The 12071-nt window shown below is 35.5% G+C and overlaps 1 protein-coding gene across 7 annotated transcripts in view; it reads right to left on the bottom strand.

The window, feature by feature from the left end:
* IQCK (IQ motif containing K) overlaps window positions 1-12071 on the bottom strand; it is a 153587-nt gene that overhangs the window by 103521 nt on the left and 37995 nt on the right. For all 7 annotated transcript variants that reach the window (XM_074205303.1, XM_074205306.1, XM_074205300.1 and 4 more), the window contains one exon: window positions 9287-9384. In XM_074205303.1, coding sequence (XP_074061404.1) covers window positions 9287-9384 — 98 coding nt within the window. The remainder of the gene's footprint in view (window positions 1-9286; window positions 9385-12071) is intronic.

Genomic DNA, 12071 nt, shown 5'->3' with positions numbered 1-12071 from the left:
TGGGTTTATCAAACAGCAGATTACTATAATTGTTTCCTGCTATTGCACCTAGGCTATTTCACTGGTCCACCATTCTATTTCTTAGCCAATACCAGACAGTTTTGATGACTGATGCTTTATAATTTTAGATCAGGTAGGGCTAAGCCTCCTTTTGTACTTTTTTTTTCATTGAATCCCTGGAAATTCTTGACTTTTTATTTCACCATATGAATTTACTTACAACTTTTTCTAACTCATTAAAGTAATTTTCTGGAATTTTGATTGGTATGGCACTAAATAGGTAGTTTAGTTTTGGTAGAATTGTCATTTTTATTATATTAGCTCTATCTATCCATGAGCAGTTGATGTTTGCCAGTTATTTAAATCTGATTTAATTTGTGCAAGAAGTGTTTTGTAATTGTTTTCAAAAAGTTTCTGAGTCTGCCTTGGCAAATAGACTCCCAGGTATTTTGTGTGTGAATGGGAAGACTTTTGGATGCTAAAATTGGAATGCTTTTGAAAATGCTGCTAATCTGAGACAAGATGTCCCATCTCACCCACCACTCTCCCCCCCCCCCCACCCCAAGAGGGAAGGTCTTTTTTCTCCTCTCCTCTTTTTTCTGTTATGTATGCTATTTTTGTCTCTTTTGTTTTTTTGTCTTTTAATTGTTTTGGAAGAAGGCCTTTATAAGCACTAAGGCATTGGTGAGTTATAGGAACTTTATAAAATTTTGTTACTTGCTACTATGTATCAAGAAGGAAAACAAGAACAGGGTCTAATGGACAATTGATGGAGTCTACATTAGTCCTAAGAGACTTGGTAAGAGCATGAGCAAATATGAACCTAAAACACATCATGGGACATCAGAGAACGTGAAACATGTGGAATATTGAATATTTAACTGGAGGAAGAGTGATATTAGTTGAAAAGGGAAATCCATGATCAATTTGTTAAATCCTTCCAATTAAGTTGGAGAAATTACTGGTCATGGACTTTTGTCAGAAAAGGCACTTCCCACGGAAGTAGGTGTGAGGAAGTATGACATCCTCATGCTCAGGTGACCAAGAATCAGGAGCTTGGATGCTTGTGATTCTCGTGCTCTCTTTCCCATCAGCTTCTAGGCTAGGATGTACCAAAAGTGGAGGAATGAAGGTCTGCTCTTCATCAGAAGAAGAAAGGTGATTGGCAGAAGTATGTGGCAATGTGCCTTTACTTGCCCAGTAGCATTAGAGTTGGGAGTTCCTGGATTTCCAAGCCCCAGTTACTTTCTTGTAACTTTCTTTCCTGGCAGAAGTCAGGAGATAGAGAGACTATCCTCTTTGTTTTATTTTGGGTTTTTTCTTTTTAGTTTTTACAAGGCAATGGGGTTAAGTGGCTTGCCCAAGGTCACACAGCTAGGTAATAGTGTCTGAGGCTGGATTTGAACTCTCAAAGAAAAAAAGATAGTGCCCATTGGGATTGCTCTACAGCTGGAAGACTAAAGCTGCACCAGAAAGGGTCAGAAGATCTAGTCCTTGTCAACTCACTATTTGTTTAAGAGCCCCCAAAAGTGCCTTTATCTTGGCAGGGAAAATTATATCCATTATTTGAGTGTATTGTTTTTATATTTGTTCATAGGTGACTGAATCCTTTGTGTCTTAGCCATTTTCTGTGACGGAGGAAATAAAAAATGTTTCACACCTCATATCCATACTGTAGACTAAGAACTTTTGTGGAAAGGACTCTAGTTATCTTCACTTGAGAAGTCCTAAACATAAACTAGTAAAACACCTATGTGGAGTCTACCTTGGGGTAGAAGAAAGAGTGTGGTTCTGGGTCTCATGGTGATAATTGCCTTCTTTTGACCACAAAACTTCAGAAATAGTCTATCCCAGAGTTTTCTAACCCACACAAAAATCTGTGGGCCAGCCCATAGATTTCAAGAGAGTAAAATTGGATGGGAAAAAATTATTACACTAACTAAAATATTTCACTAACTTTAGCATTTCTTGCAATTATGAATTAAAAAAACATTTGTGAAGGGATCTATAGGCTTCAACAGACTGCTGAAATGGTCTATGACGACAACAACAATAAAAAATCAGTCTATATCTACTACTTTTATTTCCTTAACAACCCAGTACTTTTTTCAGTTTATTTTGTATTTATATTTATAATATTTTAGTATTTTCCCAATTGTCTATAAAAACAATTTTAATATATATTTAAAATTTCCTCACCTCACCCTTCCCTGAGAACATAAGTAATTTGATAGAAGTTATGCATGTGCAATCATACAAGGCATATTTCTATACTGGTCATATTGTGAAAGAAAACACAGACACCCTCAAAAAAATCAAAGAAAGTGAGAAATTGTATGCTTCAATCAGTATTCATATTCTATCAGTTCTTTCCCTGGAGATAGAAAGTATTTTTTCATCATAAGTCCTTTGGAACTATCTTGAATCACTATATTTTCTGAGAATAGTGAAGCCATTCACAGTTGATCATCAAACATATTGCTGTTTTTGTGTCTACTGTTTTGGTTCCATTGACTTCACTTTGCAACAATTCACACAAGTCTCACTATTTCTGATTTTTTGTTGTTTTTTCTTGCAGTCCTCTTCAAAGGGCATTTGACTTTTTCATTCTTTGTGAAATTCTCTCCTACTTTGGTTGCAGTGAGTGAAACTAAAGCATCTTGTGTGTGTATGCATACATTTATTCGGAGAGGAACAAACAATTTGAGGTTAAAGGACTTGACCCTGTTAGTGAGTGTCTGAGACTGATTTGAGTTCAGTTCCTTCTAACACCAGGGCCTGTGTTCTATCCACTGTGTCACCTAGCTTCCTCTGATAAATAGTATATTAATGCTTTATATATTTCAAGTTATTTATGGTTTTAAATTTTTAATCTTGAGCTACTCTTTCAAAATTTCAATTTTTTCACAATTCTTTAACTTCTAAAAACTAAAAAATCTTCTCTTTTCTTCTTTCAATAGTGTTCATGGAATCATATTTTCCATCTAATTAAGAAGACAGACAGAAAGACAAACAGACAGACAGTAGACAGACAGACAGATAGATCTAAATCTATCTATATAGATCACTCAGTCTGTTAAGTATCAGAGGTAGTATTTGAGCCTCATCTCCCCAGGACTTTTTCCTCTTGTTCCATGCTGACCTCCCATCATTTTACAAAGAAATAACTTTAAAAAACAGTATTTTATTATTTCAGTTACATGTAAAGATAATTTTCAACATTCATTTTTCTAAGATTTTTAAATTTTACTTCTCCCACTCCATTCCCTCCCCTCTCCCCAAGACAGCAAGCAATCTGATATAGGTTTACAAGTACAATCATGTTAAACATATTTCCATATTAGTATGTTGTTAAAGAAGAATCAGAACAAAAGAGAAAAATCACAAAAAAACAAGAAACAAATTTTAAAAAGTAAAAGTAGTGTGCTTTGATCTGCATTCAGATTCCATAAAGAACTAATTTTTTTATTCTTCCTTTCCCATTGTAAATCTGTTTAGGTTTATGTCCAGTTCACCATTTTGTCTATATTAGAGATCAGCAGGTTCGAATGTGTCCAGGGTCACACAGTTAGTGTGGATCTGAGGGTACATTCAAACTTGTTTTTTTTTAATTCCCAGACCCAGTGCTCCCAGTCTTGGGCCACCTGTCTGTTTTAATAATTACAGAATATACATCAAAATTCTTTGATCTCATTGTCAAATTGAGTAAAACAAGTGACTAAAATAAAGGGGTTTTTTTTAGGTTTTTGCAAGGCAAATGGGGTTAAGTGGCTTGCCCAAGGCCACACAGCTAGGTAATTATTAAGTGTTTGAGACCGGATTTGAACCCAGATACTCCTGACTCCAAGTCCAGTGCACCCAGGTACTCCTGACTCCAAGACCGGTGCTTTATCCACTACGCCACCTAGCCGCCCTAGGACATATTTCATATGGAAAGTTTTTATAAAGATGTAAAAGTCATAAAGTTTGCTACATAATGAAATAAATTTAAGTCTTTCACCTTGATCCTAGTAATTTGCATACCACTGTATGGACAAGATACCATGTTAAATGAAAAAACAGTATCTACTGGGAGGATGCTTACTGTAGAAAGATTTGTAATGTAATCTCTAGTGTAGACAAAATGGTGGGGGGGCAGAGAACATTTTCAGGAAGAAATACAAATAGGCAAGTATACTTTCAATACTATAAATACTTTTAATGTAAAGAACTTTCAAGAAAATTTAAATCATAAAAATTTAATATTATGATTAACATTAGGTGTTTGTTGCAGTTGTCAGACCTTTTGTATGAAACTTGGGCTGTGGATGGCACAGGATATATCTTGGTTTTTGTACTTTAGCAGTTTTTTTTCTATCTACATTGTATATAGATAACTTAATTTGCACAATTAACTTGTACAATAGCTCTGGGTTAGGGAAACTCAACATAGAACTGAGTATTGAATCATCAATAACATTATTTTTGAAACCCTCAGGAAAAAAATCCCACAAAAGATTACAAGAATGAAAAAAAAGTCCCTGGAGATACCAAATTTGAAAACAAAATAATAAGTCAATAAAGGCAAAAACCCAACCCATTAACTGAGTCACTGGGTACATATGTAACATTTCAATTCAATGTTAGATCAAATTAACCCTATTTTGCACTAGTAATGTAAGGTAATACTGGCACTAGTTTAATTAGCACTAGGTAACCAATCAGACAAACAGGTGAATATAGTTTTAAGAAACATAATTTTTTTTCATCCTTTGATAAGGAATAAAAAAATTAAACTTAAAATTTCATCCAGGTACTTTCTAGTAGTTCTAACAGTTTTCATTAAAAACTTTGGCATGGGGAGCAGAATCAAGATGGCAGCATGAAGGCAAGAATTCCCAGAAACTTGTTTCCCAAAAAACTCCCAAAGCTGTCAAATTATGACTCTAGTCAAAATTTAGAGGGGCAGAACCCACAGAAAGACTGAGTGATACAATTTCCCAATCCAAGAAAACTTAGAAGATACACAGGAAAGGTCTATTTCATTGGGACTAGGGGTTCGAAAGAGCCGCAAACACACCACAGCACAGCAGCCTGAGTAAACCAACCATGGCCAAGGGGGAAGTTTCCAGACTCTTGGCCAAGGGGGAAGTTTCCAGACTCTTGGCTCAGGGATCACTGGGGATAGCTTGAAGGGGCATTGAGAGAACTCTGCAACACCAGAGTGAGCACAGAGCCTTGGTCTCAGAGCAGATATGCAGTAGGAGTCTGCAGCGGGAACCTGTGGAGTCACCCAGCACATCCAGAGCTCCCAGTCCACAGATGGTAAGGGGGTTGGGGGAGATTACAGAGGTCTTTCTGCTCTCCCTGGGGCAGGACTCTACTGTTTGCCTTGTCCACACTCAGATCCAGGTTGCAGTCTGGGCCCCATACTACCATGTTGGAGCAGGGACTCTCCTCACAGCTCCAGGGCAGAGAGGAGGGCCTGTGGTCATTCCCATACCAGAGCTCAGGCAAGAGAACAGTTAGAGCCTTGTACAAGATCTTGGAAGAATTAAAGTCCCAATGGGTTTTCCCAAAAAAAACCCTGAAGCCTTGGAAGTGCAGTAAATCAGTCATAGGCTGAGGAAATGAGCAAACAAAAAAGAAGAAGAAGAAGAAGAAGAAGAAGAAGAAGAAGAAGAAGAATCTGACTTAGAAAATTACTTTGATCCCATGGAGGATCAAAATGCACACTCAGGAGATTACTAAGTCGAAGCTTCTGTAGCCAAAGCCTCCAAGAGAAATGGGAGTTGGTCTCAGGCTATGGATGAACTAAAAAAAAAGACTTTAAAAAACAAGTAAGGAGGGTGGCTAGGTGACGTAGTGGACTGAGCACCAGCCCTGGAGTCAGAAGTACCTGAGTTCAAATCTGGCCTCAAACGCTTAATTATTACCTAGCTGTGTGGCCTTGGGCAAGCCACTTAACCACACTGCTTTGCAAAACCTAAAAAAAAAAAATAAGTAAGGGAGATAGAGGAAAAGTTGGGAGGAGTAATGAGAGCGATGCAGAAAAATCATGAAAACCAAGTCAACAGCTTGGTGAAAGAAATACAAAAAAACACTGAATAAAATAAAATGTTAAAAACTAGTTTAGGCCAAATGGAAAAAATAACACAAAAGGCAAATGAGGAGAAGAATACCTTAAAAAGCAGAATTGGCCAGCTGGAAAAGGAGATAAAAAAGCTCTCTGAAGAAAATAACTCTGTCAAGTGTAAAATAGAAAAAAGGAAGCTGATGACTTTGTGAGAAATCGGGAAGAAATAAAACAATACCAAAGAACCAAAAATTAGAAGAAAATGTGAAATATCTCACTGGAAGATCAACTGACCTAGAAGACAGATCCAGAAAAGATAATTTAAAAATTATTGGGCTACCTGAAAATCTTGACTAGGAAAAGAGCCTAGACTTCCAATTTTTTCAAAAAAAATTATTTATTTTTTTATTTTGAATTTTACAATGTTCCCTCTAGTCTTGCTTCCCTCCCCTCACCCCCACACAGAAGGCAGTCTGTTAGTCTTTACATTTTCCATGGTAAAAAACTGATCTAAGTGGAATGTGATGAGAGAGAAATCATATCCTTAAGGGAAAAAATAAAGTATAAAGAGATAGCAAAATTACATAATAAGATAACATTTTTAATTAAAGGTAATATAGACTCCATTTTAAAAGAAATAATTCAGCAAAATTGCTCTGAGATCCCAGAAGTAGAGGGTAAAATACAAATTGAGGGAATTCACCGATCACCTCCTGAGATTCCCCAAAGAAAACTCCCAGGAATATTAGAACCAAATTCCAAAACTCCCAAATCAAAGAGAAAATACTAAAAGCTGCCAGAAACAAACAATTCAACTACTGTGACTCTATAGTCAGGATTACATAGGATTTAGCAGCATTTACATTAAGGGCTCACAGGGCTTGGAATATGCTATTTCCAAAGGCAAAAGATCTTGATTTACAACTGAGAATCAACTACCCAGCAAAACTGAACATCCTCTTTGAGGGGAAAAGATGGACTTTCAATGAAACAGGGGACTTTCAGACTTTCCTGTTGAAACAACCAGAGCTGAACAGGAAGTTTGATCTATAAGTACAGGATTCAGGTGAGCACAGAGAGGGTGGATGAGAAGGACTAATTATGAGGAACTTAATGATGTTGATCTGTTTGCATTCTTTCATGGGAAGAAGATACTGATAACTCAAATGAACTTTCTCATTTATAGGAGCAGTTAAAGGGATGATGAAAAAGGCACAGGAGGAAATTAAATATAATGGTATAATATGGTATAAAGATGGAGTCAATGGGTGATAAAGGAAAGTACTGGGAGGAAGGGAAAGGAGAGGAATAAGAGGTTAAGATATTTCAAAAAAGCTTTTACAATGGAGTAGAATGGGGAAAGGCGAGGGGGAATGAGTGAGCCTTCATTCTTATCAGAAATGACTCAGAGAGGAAATAACATACACACTGAAAAGGGTATAGAAATATATCTTACCATAGAGAAAAATAAGAGAAAAGGGATGGGATAAGGGGGAATGGTAGAGGGAAGGGGGGGAATAGGTGATAGAAGAGGGAAGATTGTGGGAGAGGGTATTCAGATACAACACTTCTGAGCAGGGAAAGGGTGAATGGAGAGAGAGAATAGAATAAATGAGAATGGGAAAGAACAGAATGGAGGGAAATACAGCTAGTAATAGCAACTATGGGAAAAGATACCGAAGCATCTTCTCTGGTGAACTTATGATAAAGAAGGCAACTCATCCCAGAGACAGAGCCATTGGAATCTGAACACAGTCTGAAGTACACTTTTTTTTCTCTCTCACTATTTTTGAGGTTTCTTTATCTTTTTTGGGGGAGAAGAGGGTTTATGTTTACTTTTACAACAAGATAATTGCAATAATGTAAAATAAATAAACCATAAAAGGAAAAGAAAACTTTTGGCATGGGATTATTTAGAACATATCAAAGATGAAATATGAGTTGACTCAATAATAATAATCAAATTTCATTAGAAATATAAAATTTACTGATTTAAAAAATAAAACATTTTATTAGCTCCTAGAGGCTAAAAAACAGCATACCAATACTCTGTGCAAAACCATTTATAAGAAACATTGTTAGGCAACCTTGAGCATAAAGTTTTAATTTATTATCCTTTACTAACTTTCAAGTTGGAATAAATTAGGATCATTTTATTTATATAACAAAACAACTTGGTAAATTAGTGTAAATGGTTTACAGTATAATGGGACATTCTCCAGGGTCATAAAGGTAACTTCTAAGCCAAATCAGCATTTGTATTTCTAACACAGCATATTAGTACAGTGGTTTGTACACAAGAGGCATTCAGCCAAAGATCCCTAAAGAAATAAATGCTCAAGGGTGAAAAATAGTTGACTAAGTAAATGAACCACTTCAGCCCCTATATTCCCATAGCCAATACTCCCCATTCCTATTACATATTGTTCTCAGTTGCCCAGGTAACAACCTTCAAAAAACTATTATTTTCTTTTATCTGTGTTTCACTTATTATATTTAAAATGTTCACTGTTTCAATATGATGGGAGAAAACAAACTAAACACACTCAAATCAACAAAAAAATAAAACCACATCTCTCATTTTACTAATAAAGGAAATTCATCATAATAAATATATCACAAATCCTAAATTGAAAGAAACTAGAAAAAGAAAAGGAAAATAATCTACAGGAATAATAAATATTTTATTTTGGTGACTCTGAGCATATAAACACATAATAATCCACATTTTCTCTGAAACAGCTGTGAGAGAATCATAAAGCACTGAATATTTCCTTGAATTGAAGAAATATCTCCATTTATTGAACTCAAATTGCAAGAGCAATAGTGAGTGATAGCCTGGATTTGAAAATGAATATTCTAAGATTATATATATTTTGTAATTATTTTTTAAATCAGTTTTTCCTATTTATATTCTCCTTCAACTGAGTGCCCTCTAGTGTTAATAAAAAATGTGTAACATGCATTAATAGTATCAGATTGGACAGACATGGGCATTAAATACAATTGAATATTTTAAAAAGGTCCTGTGGTAAAGGGAACAATGTCTTAGGATCACTGGAAATAAAAAATATATGCAGGAAAAAGAAAAAAATCAGTATTCTTCATAACACAAAGGACAATAAGCACATGAGTGAAATGAATAAAATGACCCTCATTTTGAGAAAGAGAAGTAAATATCATTCAAATAATTACTTCCAAAACTATCTCTTTAAAACAACCACAACTGACCTCAAAACATTCTTCCTTCTTAGCTTGATGGAGTAGATTAGCCATTCCAGGAAGCAACACTGGAAATATGAAATTTTCTAGATATTCTCTAGGAGAGCCTAGAAAAAAATAATAATACTATTAGTAATAATTGAAAATACTTTCATATTTTACTATCAATTTGAAGAAAAGTAGATGATAATAACAATAATCACAATAAATAAAAGCTGGATCTGTGATTCCATTGGTTTAGGAAACTTCCAGGTGAGTAGCTTCTGTGCTCTAACACAGATTGACACTTTCTCTGGGAATGTTACCTAGAGGAGAGATGTCCAACCCAGAGAGGAACAGGGGCCTAAACTGTACATAAGGGTTCCTACAGGTCACACATATACACTTAGAAAACAACATATGAATATTATCTGTTTTATTGGATTTATAAGTATTGTTAAATATTTTCCAATTATACACTCAGGGTTGTTGTGGGCTACATATGCCCTGTGGTCTGTTGTACTGAGAGTTGAATTACTTTCCCAGAATCATTCAGTCAGGATATGTCAGAAATCAAACTTGAAGCCTGGTCTTCCAGATTTATAATAAATAACAGAATAATAATGAGCCAAATCATCACTGTCATTATTATCATCTTTATATTTTATAACATTTTACATCAAGGATATCTTGTATTATTGGAGAAGCCAAAGTTTTCCTAAAGTATTTTTTCACTATGTTTGATTTTGGTTTGTCTCTGGGTTCTCCAGCATTCACTTGGGTTCACAGAATCAAGTGGAAAGAGCACACTCCTCTATAAGACCTTTATCTTAATTCCAGGTATAATACTTATCTGTTGTGTGACCCTAAGCAAATCATTTTATCTCTCTCAATTCAAATTTCCTCACATGTGACTTGGATAGTGACCTGGATATGACTTGGATAGTGACCTCACTATCTGCATAAAAGTGTTGTTAAAAATACTGCATAAATATAAACTAAATGTGAATTTGATAAACCAGATAAAAAGTCTTGACTTGATGTTGGGTCTTTTCCAGAAAATAGATAATTAAGCAATCTTTTTTATTTTTTTTAGGTTTTTTTTTTGGTAAGGCAGTAAAGTTAAGTGACTTGCCCAAGGTCATGTCACACAGTTAGGTAATTAATAAATGTCTGAGGTCATATTTAAACTCAGGTCCTCCTAACTCCAGGGTTAGTGCTGTATCCACTGCACCACCTAGCTGCCCTTACATGAAGCAATCTTAATCTCTAAACGACTAAGTTGTCCTCAGTGTCTCTTGGTTCCTTCCCTAGTGCCTTCAAATAGACTCAAGTCTGGTTTATCCTAAAAAACAAAAACAAACAAAAATCTTTCTATAGACATTCAACTTATCACTTTCTCAAAATACTTTTGAAAAATATGTCTATATTCTCTGCCTCTTTTCCTCTAATTTGTTCCCTAATTTTTGCAATGTGGTTTCCAATCTTATTGCACAACTGAAACTATTACCTCTAAAATTACCAGGCACCTCTTAAAAGGAAAATTTGATCATCTTTTTTTATTTCACTTCTGATGCTTCTCAGATCTACTACAGTCTGATCCCTCTGTTCCTGGACACTCTCTTTGCTTTGAGATTTTATAGCACTATTATCTTCTGATTCCCCTCCCTATCTTAATTCTCTTTGATGGTTCATTATCTACATAAAACCAGTTACCTAGTTGTGTGTGAACCACAAGATCTGAAGTACACTTCTACTCCTTTCTATCTGCTTTCTTTCTTATTGATCTCATCAACTCACATAGATTTAATGATCATTTCAATGTGGAGATATACATGTGTGAATCTAATTATACACATCCATAATTATATATCCAACTACAGTCTTTCCTATGAGTTCCAGTACTGTTTATCAGTCACCTCTTGGACATTTTGAACTGGCCGTCCCAGAGTCATCTCAACTCAACAGGTCCAAAACTGAACTCAATATCTTTTATCCTAGAACCTTCTCCTCTTCCAGATTTCCTTATTTCTGTCATGGGCAGCTAAGAGATGCAGTGAATAGAGGACTATCTGTGAAGCCAGGAGAAGAAAGTTCAAATCTGGCCTCAGACACTTGACTTTATGAGTTTTACAATTTTTCCCCTAATCTTACTTCCATCCCCCCACCCCCCACAGAAGGCAATTTGTCAGTCTTTACATTGCTTACATATATTGATCCAAACTGAGTGTGATGAGAGAGAAATCATATCCTTAAGGAAGAAACAAAGTATAAGAGATAGCAAGATCAGACAATAAGATAGCAGATTTTTTTTCTAAATTAAAGGAAATAGTCCTTGGACTTTGTTCAAATTCCATGGTTCTTTATCTGAATACAGATGGTATTCTCCATTGCAGACAGCCCCAAATTGTCCAGGATTGTTACACTGATGAAATGAGTGAGTCCATCAAGGTTGATCATCGTCCCCATGCTGCTGTTAGGGTGTATAATGTTTTTCTGGGTTCTGCTCATCTCACTCAGCATCAGTTCATGCAAATCCCTTCAGGCTTCCTTGAATTCCCATCCCTCCTGGTTTCTAATAGAACAATAGTGTTCCATGACATACATATACCACAGTTTGCTAAGCCATTCCCCAAATGAAGGACATTTACTTGATTTCCAATTCTTTGCCACCACAAACAGGGCTTCTATGAATATGTACAAGTGATTTTTTTCCCTTTTTCATCATATCTTCAGGGTATAGACCCAGAAGTAGTATTTCTTGATCAAAGGATATGCACATTTTTGTTGCCCTTTGGTCATAATTCCAAATTGC

Source organism: Macrotis lagotis, chromosome X, assembly GCF_037893015.1.
Source record: "Macrotis lagotis isolate mMagLag1 chromosome X, bilby.v1.9.chrom.fasta, whole genome shotgun sequence".
Taxonomy (NCBI): Eukaryota; Metazoa; Chordata; class Mammalia; order Peramelemorphia; family Peramelidae; genus Macrotis; species Macrotis lagotis.
This window is presented reverse-complemented; position numbering and strand designations above follow the sequence as displayed.